At 44.2% G+C, this 18,167-nt stretch overlaps 2 protein-coding genes across 6 annotated transcripts in view; both read right to left on the bottom strand.

The window, feature by feature from the left end:
* The window catches only part of CARS1 (cysteinyl-tRNA synthetase 1), a 33,914-nt gene extending 27,916 nt beyond the window's left edge, over positions 1-5,998 (bottom strand). For 3 of the 4 annotated variants that reach the window (XR_013182727.1, XR_013182728.1, XM_054635121.2), the window contains exons 1-2: positions 5,856-5,982; positions 842-1,087 (exon numbers count right to left, since the gene is read on the bottom strand). Coding sequence is in view for 2 of the 4 variants with exons in the window: in XM_054635121.2 (XP_054491096.2) it covers positions 842-1,087; positions 5,856-5,883 (274 nt within the window). In the remaining 2 variants the exon portion in view is untranslated. Of the gene's footprint in view, positions 1-841; positions 1,088-5,855 lie in introns of all 4 variants that reach the window. The other variant, XM_054635122.2, reaches the window with a different exon arrangement.
* A 170-nt stretch (positions 5,999-6,168) lies between these two features.
* Positions 6,169-18,155, bottom strand: LOC129121830 (tumor necrosis factor receptor superfamily member 10B-like). 2 transcript variants are annotated; one of them, XM_077179916.1, is made up of 10 exons: positions 16,618-18,155; positions 15,291-15,381; positions 14,415-14,546; positions 14,211-14,322; positions 13,539-13,606; positions 12,819-12,923; positions 11,853-11,887; positions 11,711-11,761; positions 7,684-7,729; positions 6,169-6,881 (listed from the first exon to the last, which is right to left on the bottom strand). In XM_077179916.1, the coding sequence occupies exons 1-10, from the start codon at positions 16,663-16,665 to the stop codon at positions 6,586-6,588; spliced, it is 984 nt and encodes a 327-aa protein (XP_077036031.1). In that variant the 5' UTR covers positions 16,666-18,155; the 3' UTR covers positions 6,169-6,585. The 2 variants fall into 2 exon arrangements, with proteins under 2 accessions (XP_077036031.1, XP_077036032.1); XM_077179917.1 differs by lacking the exon at positions 11,711-11,761.
* Positions 18,156-18,167: the final 12 nt, after the last annotated feature.

Genomic DNA, 18,167 nt, shown 5'->3' with positions numbered 1-18,167 from the left:
CACAACACACTGAATTTACTCACAGCAGTCTGATTTTAACTGCTGGTCTTTTAGAACACAAATGGGGAGAGGATGTGAGAAGATGGCATTGGAGCAATACTAGTAAACAACCATCAGCAAGAATGACAGACATGCATTCATTTGTAGGTATTGCAAGAACTATACAACAGCTCTGCGTTGTTATTTTTCATTATTTCATGACTCCCTGAGCAAGGATCTCACTATAAGGCAATTAAATTAGACTAGCTCATTGGGAAACAACTCAGGAGAGTGATGCAGCTCCCAAAAATGCCTGCCCATGCTTACACAATGACCTAGATTAACCAGTTAATACTTCCTCAAATCATCAGCATGCCTAAATTACCAAGGTTAAAAAAGAACCCCAGACATTCTTTGTGAAGCTCAGTGTTAATAGCAATTAGAAGAGGAAGGATTCAGTTTATTTTATTGTGGATTTGTATATTATACAACAACTATTTGGTTAATCTTGCAAGGAAAAAAGTAGACTGGGCAAATCTTGGTATTTCCAGGAGAAAGCCCAAACCCACGCATTCTTTTACAAACCAGAAGATAGCCAGCTTTTTAAGGAAAATACACATAATCAAATTCTGTACACTGAGGAACTTTAAAAAAAAAAAAGGTAACAGCTTTTACATCCAAATAGGTCAGGATCTATCAATTGCACAGTAACTGTATGCAAGAACAATGTTATGACTTTGAATACAAATTGAAACTGTAACTCTTAAGGCGTGCAAGAGAGTATGAAAGGGAACTTCTCGCAATAACAACCAATACAATGTCAGCTAGTCTACAACCTGCCCACCGGTTTCATATTACTCACTTGTTTGAAGTTTACAAGGCTCATTTTTGTCACTGCTGCCATCATAGATTGCTTCTATGTGTCTGTACCACCGGACAACATGGATATACTGGTCCACAGGTGGCCCCGAAAACTTTCTGAACACCTCCACATCTGCATGTGAAAATGTGAACCCCTGGATATAACTACGAGTGCTCAGGTACTCGTTCAGAGCCTTCACCCTGGCTTCCTCTTCACTAATGCTCAGAATAAAACTGTAGCTGGAAGCTGTAAAGAGAGGCACAGGACATTTGGTCAGCATTAAAAGAAGGAGATCCCATGACCAAAATATATCCTTATAACACATATCTCCCCCTGTAAATTAGCTCTGGCAACTGGTAAGAAATTTGAGAATATTAGATTAGAAAACAAGCTACCAAATAACTATGTATTTCCTGTTAACAGGATTATGTTCATGCTGCCCTAAGTTTGTGAGGACATCTTTCAAAGAGTGATAAGGACAAGAACACAGGTCTTTTTCATAAAGAATATAATCTACCATAATTGGAGAAAATCCTTCACAGTGAGCAAACCTTATCAGTCACTCTTTTCCATGCTGCTAAAACACTCATCCTGTCAATATTTAAATATGATTCATTTTATGCACTGTGGAAAGGCTGTGAATATGTCCACTGAACTTGAGCATGCAGTTACATCTTTGCAGGGGTGTTGCCTGCACACAGGCTCCCAGCACAATGCTCAGTTCCTCCTACTTGCTCTAGAAACTCAGAACTTCAGCTGCTGCTGTGTATTCCCATACTTCTCCCATGACCCCTTCTCTCCTCAGGTACATGAATAATATTTAAAATGAGTAAAACCTACACAAACGAGCAGAAAGGATACCAGATCATAGCTCTCTCTCACAATTTTTTAATTCTGTGATTTCTTTGGTATATAGGCAAAGCAGGTTCAGTTATGTCTCCTCTGGACAAATGCAGGGACACAGAGGAAAGCTCTGTGTGCTGGTGGGGATGCTCACTGGAAAAGCAAGCCCTGTGCAAGCCAGGGGGCACAAATCACTCTGAGGTTATGCTAGCACTGCCATTAGGCAAACCCAGCATTCACATTTTCCAACAGTGATTCAATGTTTGCAGCTCTGTTTGTGTTCAAAGCACTGTACAAACATGAAGGCAATATCCTGTCCAGGTAGTCAGCCAGCAAGGTAATTCAAGCCAAGGTCACGTGCAGGAAAGTGAGAGAGGCAGCAGGAGAGCACCTGTCCCTGCTCCCAAAGCCCAACACAGACCACAGCCACAAGTGTCACCTCTCACACTGGCAGGAATATCTCCTGCACAAGGAGTTCCCAAAGCATGGAGCTGCTCACAGAACACAGCTCCTGGAAAGGCAGGAATGAAAGGAGATGGGAAAGTGATGGCTAGGAGAGGATGGGAGGGATGGCACAAAGTTTTTCATCAGTTAAAACTTTATGAACCATTTTCTATACAGAAATCAATTATTAAAATATCCAACAGCAACTCAGGATGACAGGGAAGTGGCAGCTAGATATCAAGCATGTTTGTATTCAGCTCTTTGGGGTATAAATGAGATATAGGGACACCTTGGGAGAACTAATAAAAACGGCCAATGACTTTAAAGAAATTTAAAATAATAAAAATTCACAAAAGATTTTAAATATCTATGAACAAAAGAAGACAGATCCATGTTAAGTATAAATCCTTCTCAAGGCCTAGCCATGTAATTGCTCAGTACAAATAAGGAATACTAAGGAAATAATGGCTCATAACTCCATCTTATAGGCTTGCCTTACCCAGCTGAATAGGATTCAGCTTTGGCTCACACAGTTAATTTACTACAATCTTTTCATGCTCCTAAATATTTACTGATGTTTATCAACACAAAAACTTCACATGTTTGTACACATTAAATAGTTTGTAACAGTTCTGTTCATTAACAGTGGAAACCTAAGACTTGAACATGAATTTTGTATACATGAAAGATATGAGGGAGAAGGCAAAAAGAAGGCATTACAAGAATGATCTAGGTAGAAATGAAACTATATCTCAAAGAAAAGATCTTTTGCAAGGAAAAGCAACACTCAATTTGCAAAGTATTATTATGGTTATTATGACCATTATTCACACATCAGGCTGCTAATGGGAAGCAAGTCAGTGTATCTGAAACAATGTAAGTGCTTCCCAACCACATCTGTAAACCAATCTAAAAGGGAACTTGCCCAAACTTACACACAAATACAACAAATATGACAGCACTCATACAAGCTAATTTTGGCAAGGAGAGGTGGCAAACACTGCCTGTGAATGTCAGGACCAGCTCAGCACTGATAAGCTTAACAACTGAATTTTTTTTTATCAGTCTTGGCACAGACATTAATACTTCAACTTAAAATGTTTGGCAGGCTCAGTGTCCCATTCCCAGGGTCCCCCATCAGTTTCACAGGCTGTGCTGAGCAGATGACTGTGATAACAGTGCCTTGGAAGGCAGTGTAGCAGTGGATCACTTGTTTCAAGCAAAAGGAATCAGTGACAGCTGTCTATGTAAAAGTCTGTTCTGGTTTAATTGATATCATGGTTAAAAGAAGAAGAGTATATCTACAGAACCTGGTTTTCTGTGATTTCCATTCTGCATCCTCAGTTCCCCCCTATCTTGCAATTCCTTCAATTCATTAAACACTCCCACTGAAATACTTCCTGGTACCTCCTAAGTGCTGTATCCTATTTTCCCATCCTGCTGCACAACTCCAGCCCATCACTGCTAAGTCTGCCAATGCTATGCAAGAGGCAGCTGCCCACTGTCAAATTGATTGATTAATTAATACCAGTCAATGGATTCAAAAAGCACTGAGGGAGGAGGCCCAATGGATATATGTGCATCTGACCTGTTTTCCTTGCTGCTTTAGGAAAACAGGCTAAGGAATTGCCCTTCTCTCTAACTGCAATTTTTTTCCATCCCCAAAACAGAACAGATGCAGTTGTTACTACTCAATTGCATCAGGAAGTGTCTCCTTGACAGCAGAAACACGAGAGTACTACAGAGCTGTTGCATAACACTGAATTTTAACTCATGTGAACAGAATGATCCATAGATATCGTATCACACAAGAGGAAACAAGCACTGAGCATGAGTATTGGAGAGGTAACAAAATAACCTTGAAAAATCAGAAGAATTAATGTCATCCAGTAGACAGTTCTTTCAAAAAAAATTCCACTGCAGACATCAATTAATACAGTTCTCACACCATAAGCACTGATGTTCAATCCCTTTGGGTGATATAATTGTCACACATTCCTCTTTCCATGCATGGAGTGCTTCAGAGACTTTTAAAGGACACTGGGAATTTGTCTGAGAGACTGCAGCAACACACAGACTCAAAGGCACAGGACAGCTTCCACACTTTATCTGCACATAAAATAACTTTTGAGGTTTAAACAAGACACATAATCCCCACAATATCAAATTTCATTGAAAATTTTCACTTCTATTAACTTGAGAATGAAAACCTCTGTCTGCTCCTTGAAGGTGTTGGATGGCAAAGTAAATACAGGAAAGCCATAAAGAAGGTAGTAAGCTAACTGACACAAAACCAGGGAGTTACTTCAGGGAAAACTCACATTTCCTGGGCTTCCCTGAACCTGCTAACCTTGTCAGTCATAATTAGATGACGATGTAAATGTTCTGGGAATTCTGCAGAGGCATTCTCCAAAAAGAAATCTTACCCATTTCTGAACATTTTCAAATGTAACTTCCCATCCAACTTGGCTTTCACAAATTTAAGACAACCCACCAAAGACAAATGTAACATTATTAACACAGCTCCAAACTGGCCATTTGTCATCCTTGTCGGCCACTCCGCTACCTTTGAAAAGAATTCCAACCATCTGCTCTGACAAGATGAATTCTCCTTTCCCATTAGCATCTCACAAGAACCAAACCAATGCAGTGATTCCAGCTAATGCCAGACACAGCATGCACAGAGACAGAAAAACAAAGGACTTATCAAGTCTCACACATAAGGAGCAAGAGGCTTTTAGATGAGCAGGGATTTTTAACACTGGAGTATCCCACACCAAGGAAGAGCTTGTCAATCCTAGTCTTTTGAGCCATGAAAGTTTCACTTCCACTTTTCCTGAACTGAAACTAAATATAACAATTGCAGATTCAGTTTAAAAAAACCCCACCCTAACAAATAGGAACTAAAGAGTTTCTCAAAGCACACCTGAACTGAGCCTTTCTTGGGTTTTTTCCCCCTAAGACACTGAAAAGACTTCTGAAAAAGCTGATCCCTTGATGACAAGAAATGTTGCGCTTTAGTGGGAATATTACATGAGTTGAATAAAGATCAAAGTAACTTTCGGTTACTTTGTTGCTTTATTAAAGAAAAAGGGGCAAAAATATCTGTATTTACAGATCCTCAACTGGAATGACAGAAATTTCCAACCCTTTACATACCATAATGGTATTTCATACTTGCATGACTGGTATGCCAAGTTTCCATTTGCTACAGTAGTGCCAAAAATTATAGTACTACCCCAGCCCTCCTTCCATATGGAAGCGAAGAGTCCAACCCATCATTACAACACGACCACAAAAAATGTCCGTAAAAGTCCAAAAGTTCAGGCGTGAGTTCAGGGGAGAACCCCTATGGCTCGGGAAGGCAGTGCGGGAGGCACGGAGACAGGTGAGAGCGCTGACGGCGCTCTGAGGGCGCACGGACCGAGCGCACCGAGCCGGGCACAGCTGCCCCCGGACGGCGGTGACGAGGAGCTCCGAACTGTCCCCACAAATCGCGAACGCCAGCACCAACCTTACACCCGCGGCGGGCACAGGCGAGCCGCATCCCGCGGGACGCGCCCCCAGCGCGGGGCTCGGGGCTCGGGGCAGCGCGGCCCCCGCGGGGGACGCGACCCCGCCGTGACAGCAGCGGCGCCGCGACCCCGGGCCCCGCCGAGCCGTGACAACGCCGGCCGCCCCTCGGCCCGGCCCCGCCGGGGGCCCGCGGCGCCGCTCGCCAACCTACCGTGCTCGGCGCTGGCGGCTGCTGCCATCCCGGAGCTGCTGCTGCTGCCTCCGCCTGCCCTCGCTCCCGAGCTGATGCAACAGCGCGTCCGGAAGCCTCGCCCCGCCCGCACTACGCTACTTCCGACGGGCAGCCCTGCGTCACCCGGGCAACGGGCAGCGCCGCGCGGCCCCACACGGCACGGCACGGCCGGGAAATGACCGCCCAGGGCACCGTGCCAACCGAGCCCCCGCTCCGAGCGCCGCCGCCCGCCTTTCCTTAAATAGCCCCAAGGATGGAGGCGCCGCCGCCAGAACAAAGTCCCAGAGCCAGCTTGTGTCTGAGCCAGGGTTTTATTGATGTGCTTCAAACATAGCGGTGTTGAGCACTCCGGAACAACACAAAATGGTTTCGGAAACTAAAGCATCACAGTACTCAAAAACAGCAGCGGACTCCTGGTCTGTGCCCCCCAGGTTGGCACCTCCTGGTCTGTGCCCCCCAGGTTGGGACCGCATTGCCCAACTTCCGGCTCCGAAGTGGGCATTCAGCACCTGTGTTCAATATTTTATGACTCAGAGGTAGGAAGGTCATGTAAACATGAAAATAACAAAGGCATTACATCCCTTCCGGCTGTGCCCATGAGCTGAGGAGGCTAACTCCATTTCTACCAGCAGTTCCTGACACCCTCATTTAAGCAAATCTGAAGACACACATATGTACACAGGAATATTTTTGCAGTTCCTCATAAACATTAATCTTCAGCTTCTACTTTACTTATAATGTTATTACTTTTTAAAGTGTTTAATACGCTGTAATAAGCCTTGGTATCTATGTGCTTCAATGCATCCAGTAAATTATTAATACATTGTTTCTTTCCCAGTCTCTTTTTCCAGATGAGAAGCATCTGATACGATTGTTCATCTCTATTATTAGGAAATTTAGAAATAATTTTATCAATATCATTTTCCTGTAGAAGAGTTCTCATAAGCTGCTCCCACTGTTCTGGTGGTACTTCCTTTGTAAAGACATCAAAGGTCTCTCTCAGTTCTGCAAGAAGAAACACACAAGACACATCTACTTGGACTTTAAAACACAGGGCTTTTTCCCATAGCTCACACACATATTTTCCCCTTAATTTTCAGCCAATATCTGCACAGACCAAATAGCAGCAGCAAGGCAGGGTTTGGCACCTAAGAAGCAGCAGGACAAATAAGTTTTCTACTAAGTGGTCTTGAAAGTAGCTAAAGGTATTGGTGCATTCTCAGTAGTGGTCTCCTAAGGCAGGACACCACCCACTGTCTGGTTTTGAGGAAGGCTTCACTGGCTGGCATGTTCCCTTGGCAGGGCTACTGAAGAGGAAGTTTTAACTACTCCACCATGCTGCTGGCACAGGTTTGCCACACCAAGACCACCAGGAGCAAAACCCATCACTTGGACATCCAGCACAACAATTTTCTGCCTACAGGAGGGTGTATGGAGGTTTGATGCGCTCTTCCACGTGACAGGACATTTGACTGAGAGACCTCTCACTCTGACCTACACCTCACTCAGTAAAGCAGAGTACACTGCTGCAATGCATACTTATTTTAAAACATTTTTCAAAAGTTGGTACCATTCTTAAAATCATGACTGCGCTATACTCCCATGCAGAAAAGTCATGCTCCAAAGTAGAGCAGCTCACCAGAGGGATTACAAATGCAGCAATAAACCCGTTTCAGCATATTTTACAATAAATGGAAGCCTAAGCTCTAAGCAATATTCATTAGCCTCTATACTACTCTGTAAATAGACTAAAGTCAACAGGAAATAAAACCAAATTCCAAGTACAGCCAATTTATGGAATACTCACCATGTTGAGAGAGATCTTTAACAATGATCTCACTTGGTTCTCGTACCTGTAATACAAAGTTGGATCATTACTCCAACAAATCAGGGTGCTTCACTCACTATTATTTTTTACCTATTTGACAGCTTGCTTTTACATCACACACAGCAAAGAGGGGAAGGGAAGCAGATTTCAGAGCACACCTGAAAGTACTGGAGTAAAGAAAATTGCATGGTGAAACAAACATGCTACTGGCTCCAAGGCAACATTCGCTGCTATCACAAAACAGTAGCTTCTGTCAGGGAGGTGAAAGAGGCAGAGTAAATTAAATTAGGGATTGAAGGTTTTTTCCCCCAAGCTATCACTTCCCATACTTCCTATTACATCTTTAAGGAAAAGTTTCCTCTGTTTTGCTGAAAGCTCTGGGAATAGTTACGAGCTCAACTAAAGGGATACCTATACTAGAGAAAATACAGTGATCATTTCACACACATGCACTTATCTTACAATTTGCTGGAGTTCCACTTGGAACATTAGATAGGGCAGTCTGCTGAAAAGCAGAATTCTGCACAGGTTTTGCTGCCAGTGAGGACATAGCAATCCTCCTCAACCATGCTGTCATATGGCACTTCCAGCTCCTGCACAGGACAGTGCCCTGCTCAGAAACCACACTATTTTCCACTATTTTCTTCTGGGGGAAAAAAAGGAAATACTTGAAGCCACCAGATGTCAGAGACACAAAAGGAGAGCTGATAATTTGACAAAGTAACAGCCTTTACAGAATTAGACTTCAAATGTGTAAGAGACAGTCTGAAGTTTCCCTCATTTGCCTCACAACCATCACAAGGACAGGACCAAGATGCTGAAGACCCCGACTGGAGTTCTGGCCTGGCTGAGGTGGGTGCTTGCCACGTGATTATTGGCAGGTCTGCTTGCTGTGTCACCATGGTACACTGCTTTGGGCAGGGCCTGACAAGGAGCAGCTCACTCTGTACACTTATGCCTGCTGCACAGTACCCACTCATCACAATAGCCCCTGGACTTCCCCACCTCATGGCCAGATGCCCCTGCTTTACAGTAAGACTGACTTTCTGGGGTAACTTTGGTGATCCCCCACAGAAGATGCCTCATATGCCACATGCCCAGCGTCAAGGATGGAGATTGAAGCCCCCCCCCCAAGGACTGAGACCCTTAAAATTCTAACACAGGGGCATTGGCCTGACTGAAACAGGATGTCTGCCATGTGTTGCCTGCAGGTGTGTTTGCTGGACCAAGACTGGTTTCTCATGGGACCCAGTCCTGAAACAATGTGTCCTGCTCACTGCTGGGACTGAATTGTCCCATTCAGAACTGGACTGTCTGTACTTGCTCTCAACAGGCTTATTCTCCACTGTCCTGTACCTGTTCCCTTGACATAAGACTATAAAAGACCCCTGAGTTAACCAAAGACTTTGAGATTCTCCCCAACATGACAAGATGGATCTATTGGCTGGACCATGAGGATTTTGTCTCTGTTGGTAGTTAGTCCCCCCACTTCTTTTTCCCTCTCTCTCTCTATCCTTTATCTAACCTTTCTAATCCTTCTATCACATTTGCTGAGGGCACTCAATAAAAGGTGCATTTATTTTGATTACTACTGAGAGTCCCCCCGCTGTGTCTTTTGCACTCTGAGATTAGTAAAACCAACCATCACAACCCCCACTTGTACTAGCAGATTGTGACAAAATGGTTTCAGAGCCTGACTCTCCACCTCCCTGGCTGTTCTGCACCCACCAGACTGCAGGGTAAGGCACAGAAGTTGCCTCCACAACAACCACAGGAAATGTTTCCTGATGTTCTTACTGATGTAGATTGCTGCTTGCTCCTCTCTAGGTACGGTAGGTAGATACCCTGCCCAAGAGAAGAGGGAATTAAACTGCCTTGCTGCACCCGAGATGACTCAACTTCACCAGGGGCCCCAAGCTGTGCCCCCACTGCTGTGTCAAGGCTGATGCTCAGAATTATTGCCAAGTAGCCTGTCAGCTCCATGGCAGTGCACTACCTTGGGCTGTCTGTGGCTGGATTAGCTTTCCTGCTGGGTTCACAAACTATAGTCAGTTGAAAGAAGCCAGTGAGCACCTATGTACATTGCATAGTTTTTGTGAGGAGAGGAGGGAAGCCAGCAGGAAAGGCTCCCATCATCTCTGGCCTTGTCAATTCATTAGACAGGCATAGCCAGGGAGTACAGCACCAGGTCAGCATGAACAGTTCAAGCACAAAGCAGAGTAGCATGTCTCATATGACACATAGTGCTAAAGCTGGTAAGCTTTAGGAGTATTTATTTATATGTGGAAAATGAGGATGAGGAGTCACCATTCTGCCCCTGAGACTTGTGTTTATTAAGGTACAAGCCCTTTGTAAGCATAAGCCAGCATGCTTTTCGTTTGCACAGCAACCCATAGGTGACACCACCCCCTGACCAACATGCATAAATGGGGATGTGAGGAGGAAGCCCCCTACATATGCCACAGGTAGCTGTGCATCATTCTCACTGAAACACTTTCTATTTAAGGGTATAAGCACATTAAGAAATTGATCTAATTTATACAGGATGATTCTTAAACAGGAAAAAAAAAAAGACTGAAAGAGCACTGTCATGACTGACGCTTTTGTTTCAAAACCCAGCATCAGCTATTCAAGTATCAGCAGTTGTTGGGGGCATTAGAGCAGTATGAAGGGAAGGTGTGTAGGTGCCAAAATACTCAGTCTCAGGACTGCATCAGTGGAACTCTCCTTAGCAAATAAACTCTTACAGCAGCACCAGCACTCCAAGTGCAGACTTTGCACCTGCCTGTGACAGCTCTTAGATGAGAGACAAGTGGCACCATGCACCAATTCATAACCGCATCATTCTGCAACTATTTTATTGAAATTAAAGACATGTTATATTTGCTATTCCTATGCTACAGCATTTTTTGACCAGGTTTTTTGTCATGTTTCTTCATCAGCTTCTATAAATAGATGAAGTGCTGCAAATCTGGCCAGGGCGTGAGGGGAGATACAACCCAACAAAAAACCTGGGGTGTTTCACATATTTGAGCCACTTATGGACCTTAAAAAAGAAAAAGAGCAGAGTTTAGCGCGAGCCTTTGAACATCTCTTTCAATTCTTTTTCTTCGGTCTTCAAATATTTTTGGCATAATTAAAATGCATTTCTCAAAATATCTAATTAGTAACATTAGACAAGAGTGATACACTGGGCGGGTAACGCATTGGTGCCCTCACAAGAGAAGCTCCAGGGAGAAAAAAAGTGCTGTACACACACTGAGAACAGTCTGGATATTTTTCCTAGTTGCTCATCAAGACTAACATTTGTTGTGTAAAACTAAGACTGAGCTCATTTTTGCCTTGTGGTGCTGGTAGTGATGTAACTTCTAACCAGAGAAGGTAAAGCCAACTTGTATTTACTTCATCCAGCCTTGTATTTGTCTTGCAGTTTTTTAGACTCAAACAGTAAGGTTCTGAAATGGCATTTGGCTACAGTATGCCAGGGTATACCCAGCTTCAAGCTGGAACATATGCCAGCAGCCAGCCTCAGCTGGATAAACCCTTTTTAGGGATGCACTTTGGGACTGGCATGCTCTGAGCCCTGAACTCCACCTCTTTTGGGACTGCTTAGGACCAAGAATTCAGACTGTCAGGTCCTGGTCTGTAGCTTGTGACATGAGCCCAGAGGCAGGAAGACTCAATCACTTTACTGGATCAGGAGTGGTTAAGTCTTATGAACTGATAATTTGTAGTCACAACGCAATGAGAGCTGGAACATCACCATGCTGCAACACCAAACAATAGCTGCCATCAGCTGGGAAATATTCATGGGAAGCAGCAAAAATAAATTAATTGGGTCAAGGTATCACTTGGAGACAGTCTGAAGTGAAAACTTGCAGCTAGTCCAAGTTTTTTCCCCACTTCCAAAGCATCCTGGTCACAGGCTCTGAAGCATTTTCCAGTATTGACAAGGAGACACCAGCAGCTATTGAATGCATCAGACACTGGCTAATTAATTTCTAACCTTGCATGAATCACAATTTGTTGCATCACAGGAACACATCCTAGCAGAGATCTACAGTGAGACAAACATTAAGGGCTGTGTGTCAGGTACAATTAGGCTGTGAGCAATTAGAGATTAAACACTTGGTCCATCACATACTTACCAGATGTCCCTCTACATCTTTAACAGCTGAGGCAGCTGAAAAAGAAAAAAGTGCCTGAGCAACTTAAACATGGCTGAAATCACACAAGACTTATACACAATAGAAACTTTTGTAACACAGCTAAAGCTTTTAAAAGCCATTTAGTTCCTTGGACCTGTCATACATTTCACCCCAGTACAACCCTTAGCAACAGCACACTGTGCCTTAATCCTGCTTAGCAAAATGCAGACAAGATGCTGTTTGACTTTTAAGCCACTCTTGCAACCTCCTCTACTCCAGCTTTTGTTTCTCAGAATTTTCGTAGGCTATCACAATACAGAAGGCAGAAATTGTTTTTACTGCAATACAATCAGTAAGACATGATTTCAACCAACTTAGCACTTAAGATTCATAATAGCTTTCAGTATTATTTTAACCACACTAGTAGCAAAAATACTTAAACAATAGTGGAAATAGAAGTTTCCAAGGAAAACAGCTCAGTTTCCACTAAAAAATAAACTCACAGAGGACTTAATCAACCTAACATTCACATTAAGAGATTCAAATGACTAAAGGGAACCAATTTGTACCAAAAAAATCTCCAGAACCAAACAGTGAAGGTAATTAGTGATCTAATTAGTTGCTACTTTTGCCCAATGCATCTGAACCCCCACACAGGTTTTTCCTCTTTGCCAATACAAGGCAAGTTGATTGGAGAAGTCCTTTCTAAGGACCTTATGATAATCTTGCTTTGAATCAGAGGCATCTATCAGCAAGATAAGAAAGCCCATAGTTACGGACTATGCATTTTATTTACCAAGCAAAACTACTCTTCACTTTACTCATTTGCTAATTTCAATCACATGCAAAATGAACTAGAGCTTAAACAGGTCCCCTGTAAGGCAACACAAGAACCAGGGACAGCCCTAGTGCATGCTTTGCCTAACTCTGGAAAGCAAATTTCATGGATAATAATCAAGCAGTTACCTTTATCACACTTCAGCTTTCTAACAAGAACAACAACAACTACTATGAGCAAACCCAAACCAGCCATCAGCAGCACTGGAATAACCCAAACACGAGCTTCCTTCCCTGCAAAGAGAAAAAAAAAAATCACTGAAACTGTCCCCCAAAAAGATATTCCTTGCTGTCCTAGGGAAAAACCTAAGCCCAGAGCTAATACAATAACCCAGATAGTTTGTCCTGGGACTCTCATGGACACATTGCCCTGAACATGTGAGCACTTGTTCGCACTGCACGTCGTGCTCCCAAAGGCATCAGGGAACTCTGCAGAGAGCTGCAAGACAACTTCCACAAGGTTTTATGGAGAGACACTTAAGGGGAAACAAGTATGCAAAAGATGATAGCTAGCTTTGGGTGCTGTAGCATGGACAGTGTGCACTCCTGGCAGAAGAGGAAGCTACTCCAGGCACAGTAAACATCTTCATGCTATCCAGAACTTTCAACTGGGTTACCCTTACAACTTGAAGAACCCTGGCAACACATGTTGCCAAGTGAAACTCAAGGTGGTTTGTCCCATCAACCCCTTTGATAACTTGTCTTTAGCAAATAACTCCCAGACTAAAATGCAACTGCTCTTAAGTACATTACAGTAGTTGAAACCACTGTTTTACAGACTACTCTGGTGTTATTAGCCTGAAGCCACAGACCCAACAAACCAAGCTGAGTGGGATTTGTGTAACAGACCTTGATTAGTTAAGCCTAGTTCTGTGGTATCAGTGGAATTCAGCAGGATTTCTTTCCCGTCTGGATGCCTGAAGTGGAAGGTAACAGAACATTGTATCAACATTTCCAGATCAGTACATAGCTCTGTCCAGGCCCAATTCTTTTTCAGACAGAGCTCAGAACCATGAATGGAACATGCATAAACTTTGATAGAGGTGTACCTTTAAACAATCCAAGACAAGACTACAAGATAAAATAAAAGCAAAGCAGATAAAATTCATGTATGTTAGTGTCTAAATGGAAGGGGAAAAGAAAAAAAAAAAACACAAACCACAGAGTATAGCCATTATTCGTGCATGGTTAGCTATGGTTAGCTTCCTTCAACAGGTAGTTCTACATACTAAAATTTTAAGCTGGGTGCTAGAAAGTTCATTCAAGTATGTTTCTGTGGAAATATCAACCTGAAGACATGAAAAATGAAAAATGCAAGTCCACATATACCCAAGTCCACATCTTTCTAGGTCTCAACATCACAGGTTTGTTTTGACACCTAAAATTTAAATGCATGAATAATGTTATTTGGCTTCAGGGCAATTATTTACAGCCTGATAACACATGTTAACTATTGCCACAGATTGGGCCACAGCTCTAACATCCCCTAGAAGGAAAATAGCAACTTTTTCTCAAACTTACTCTTGACTGATTCTCCAACACATTTCACAGCCCTCATCATCACAGAAATACCCTTGTTTGCACTGGCATTCAGCATTCTGTGTCAGAGTACAGGGTCTCAGAGTTATCTGATCTAAAAATAAAATATAAGTTAGCAAGTGCAAAGATTATACTCGGGCCATAAAGGTGATTTACTTTTAAGTTCAATATGCTAAGGTTCGGTACCCTCTTTGCACTGTCTGCAAGGCAAGCATTCCTCCAAGCCATTGGCATGGGCAGTAAAGCCTTTTCCTTGCTTGCAAGGGTCACATTTTCCTTTCAAATGCGAAGCATTGCAGTGGTCAGCAACAAAGGTACCTGTAGAAGAAGAGAACAGGCAGCAGCAATCTTGGGATCTTTTGACAGACAAAGGGCTAAATCTAGACATTACAACACAAATTTCTGAGAAAAGTTCAACTCTTCCTTGCAAATCAATCACACGCCACACAAACCAATAGACACAGGAGAGTCAGGAGGCACATTTGCAATTTCCCACTCAGACAGGAAGAGGTGCAAAACGAGGTGTCCAGCAAGGCATCTGCTGGAAGGATGAGTCACTGCAGCAGGCAGGGAGCCTGTGGATGGTACCATTGCTGAAGGAAAGGGGCAAGGCCAGGGAGAATGGCTTTCAATAAACATTTTTTTCTCCTTTGTGTGAATCCCATGTAAATGCACCAGTAAGCTTCTGATAATAACGAGAGGTTTCTTCTTGGTGCAAAACTTGTTAGCTCTGCACACATCGAGCAAGGAGAGGAGAGCAAAACCATACTGAAGCTTTGCCTATAGACACAGAAAAATCAGAATTCCTCTAGGCCTGTTCTTTGTGTTAACTAAGTCGCTTAACTTCAAAAACTTTATCCTCATCCACAAGCAAAGCCTTCCTGGCTTGATGCCAAAGCACCTCTCCCAGTCACCACCTGATGCAATAAGGGGCTCTCACTTCAAAATGGAGCCCAGCCTTCACAGCACCAAAAAGTCCTCACGGCTCCAACCAGGCTTACACTTTCCCAGCATGCAATGTAGGAAGCAATTGCTATCAGCTGTAACTACTCAAAGCCTTACCTGCTTCACAAAACACACAGCAGAGACCTTGATGGAAGTACTCTCTCTCCCCACAGTTTGCTCGGGCTCTAGGCATCGTCAGTAGCACAACCTACAGCGGAGGCAAACAGGAGACTCCTGAGTGAGTCATCCTCCCTGGACACGATAACTATCTCGGGGAGATTAACTTGTAAAGACGTGGAAACACATTCAGAAATTTATGGGAAGCCACAGAGGAAACCCAAACTAATTTCTGCTAAGTGCTGCTCACAGCAGTAATTGCCATCACAAAGCTGGGGTTAAGGCAGCACCATGCAGCAGCTGATGGGGCTTTAGGCAACTGTTGCCACACGCTCCTACCTCCATATAAACTTTTGTTTTCTTTCCACTACCTCACTGCAGTTGAGCTGCAGATGCCAAAGTTTTTGCGGTGTGCAAGGGATTAGTTTCTCCCTTGCCTCATCCTTTTAATTCATCAGAATCAGTGCTAGTCTCGCTCCCGCAAAATTGAGGAAACGCCCCACAGACTCCTCCAACACCTCTCACTGGCTCGAGTCTTAGGCAGAAGATAAGATGAGTCATTAGCAAATACTACAGGAGCAACGAGAATTTTTTTTTTTTTTAAAGAGAAAAAAAAGCGCAGACCGCGCACTACTGGGCAGGGCTCCCCGCAGCCTCTCAGTCCCGGTGTGTCCAAGCGCTTCCAGCTCCCCAGCACTCATTGCCATCAGCGGGCAACGCCTAAGCCAAAACCAAGAGGGTCTCGCTCTTTAAACTCTCTCCTCGGTAGACTGAAAATCTTCCCCCTAACTGTGGGGAGGTGAGAAAACTTCCAGTTTCACACTTAAATGACCCGAGGAGTATTAAAGAACTCACTCCTGACTTGTAACTTTTTTTTTTCTTCGAGGAGAGAAGGAAGGGCGGCAGCGAGTGCGGTAGTAACAGATTAGAGACGCGCTACATTCCCTGAGGGCGCTGGGTTCACGGCAGCGGCGCTGCCGCAGCTTTCCCTAGACATCAAACACCATCAAAAAGTTCGAGAAAGTTACCAAAGTCTCTTGAAGAAGAAAAGGACAGAAAAACCCACAAGGCTCCTTCACACTAGACCTGGAGGAAGAATTTTCCGCCTCAAAAGCCAGGATTTGCGTTCCGGCTGCGGCCGGCTGGCAGCCGCCACTCGCGGCGGGCAGGTGCGGGACAGAGAAGCCCAGCCGGGACTCGCCACCACCAGCAGGACAGAGCCCCAGCTCCCACGGCACTTACCAGCAGCAGCAGTAGGACAGAGCCCCAGCTCCCACGGCACTTACCAGCAGCAGTAGGACAGAGCCCCAGCTCCCACGGCACTTACCAGCAGCAGCAGCCCCGCCGCTCGTCCGGCTCCCATGACGGCGCCCATCGCTCTGGGCCCGTCCTGCGCCGCCGCCGCTCTTATTCCCGGCGTTAAGGGGACGGGGAGGGAGCGCCGAGCGCGCCCCGCCTGTGCCCCGCCTCTACCTGGCGGCAGAAACCGCAGTTAATTGCCGCAGGTGCTGAAGGGCTGACCACCCTGATCACAAAAAGCAGCGGGAAAGGCTGTGAGGAGAAATTTCCCAACACTGCGCAAACGAAGTGCATATAACTGTTTCCTAAAGTTCTTAAAGGGTTCTTACGTTTCTAGTCAGTAGTCGTTCCTCCCAGAGAAATAACGTTTCTGGCCGTGCTTTTCCTCAAGAATACTTTTCATTTCCCATGTGCATGTAGGAACACTCACCTCCAGATTGTTGAAACTGGATTAAAATTAATGGCACAAGGATTCATAGGCTGTTCCTTTTTTGGATTATTTTCTAATCCTCTGTGGCAGCAGCCGTAAATGTTGGAAACTCTTCCTCTGCTGATGCTGAAATAACTTGTTGATAGTTTCTTTCACTGAACTGCTACTCGTATGGTAACAATGTTTATTTTACTTAACTGCGGTTACAAGTCCTAGTGCAACCCTTGTGGGTGCACAGTTTGGTAAAATGGAAATAATTCTAACAATTTCCTGCATTCACATTTACACCCACTGAAGGCTTCCTGCTCAGCACTGCTTCTCTTTGGTTCAGGGGGGGCTTGGGCTGTTTGGGTTTTTTCTGTTGTTGTCTGGTAACCATTTCCCAAAGCTGGGATACAGTTGTACCCAAGGGATGCAAACAGCCCTACTGATGTGGAGAGGCTCCTATCCATAACTCAAAACACATGTTCCAAAACCAGGATGAGAGTGATGAGGAGGCTGTGCTGATAGGCTAGAGATGTGCTGACTTGCTGAAGCATTCAAAGGAGATTAGTGCATGTGTTTGCACAGCTTTGCATCCAAACACTTGGATACAAACAGGAGCAAACACTTTGAAGCTGCATAGGGAACTTTGCACAGCCTGGAAAGCAGAGGCAACACTCTCTAACTGAGTTTTACACCACAGGTGGCATGGGTCAGACTTCCTCAGAAAGAGTGACTAGGATGACATCCTTCAAAAAGGCACCCAATCTGTGTCAATGATGTAGATATTCTCCAAGGTTGTTTCCTCAAGGATGAAGAATGCTTTGGTTTTCTGGAGACTTTTGCTAATAACAAAGCCACTCTCACCCTTTAACATTTGTGATCAGTTTCCTGAATGTCACCTTCCAGATGCTGGCTCTTACCCTGCCTGTTCCTATCAGAGAGCTGCAGCTCTCTCTGTGGAACAATCTTTTCACTATCCTCAAGTCCTTGATATAAACATTTCCTAAGTCCAAGATAAATTTGTGCATTTGCATGTACAAAAGGGAAGATCAAGGGAACCACTTCTCTTTCTGTGGAAGTTGCCACAAGAAGAAGACAATTTCTGACAATTTCAGCCAGAGTGGTATCAAACTGCTATTGCCGTTCTAACTTATGGCCCAGGT

The sequence above is a fragment of the Agelaius phoeniceus genome, chromosome 6 (assembly GCF_051311805.1).
Source record: "Agelaius phoeniceus isolate bAgePho1 chromosome 6, bAgePho1.hap1, whole genome shotgun sequence".
Classification (NCBI taxonomy): Eukaryota; Metazoa; Chordata; class Aves; order Passeriformes; family Icteridae; genus Agelaius; species Agelaius phoeniceus.
The sequence above is the reverse complement of the archived record's forward strand: the minus strand, read 5'-3'. Positions and strand labels throughout refer to the sequence as shown.

Excerpts from the sequence above, each read along its gene's own strand:
- LOC129121830 (XM_077179916.1), bottom strand. The coding sequence starts at position 16,665 with ATGGGCGCCGTCATGGGAGCCGGACGAGCGGCGGGGCTGCTGCTGCTG. Across the intron at positions 15,382-16,617 it reads CGGCGGGGCTGCTGCTGCTG|GTTGTGCTACTGACGATGCC; the intron begins GTAAGTGCCGTG and ends CCTCCGCTGTAG. Across the intron at positions 12,924-13,538 it reads ACTAGGCTTAACTAATCAAG|GGAAGGAAGCTCGTGTTTGG; the intron begins GTCTGTTACACA and ends TTCTCTTTGCAG.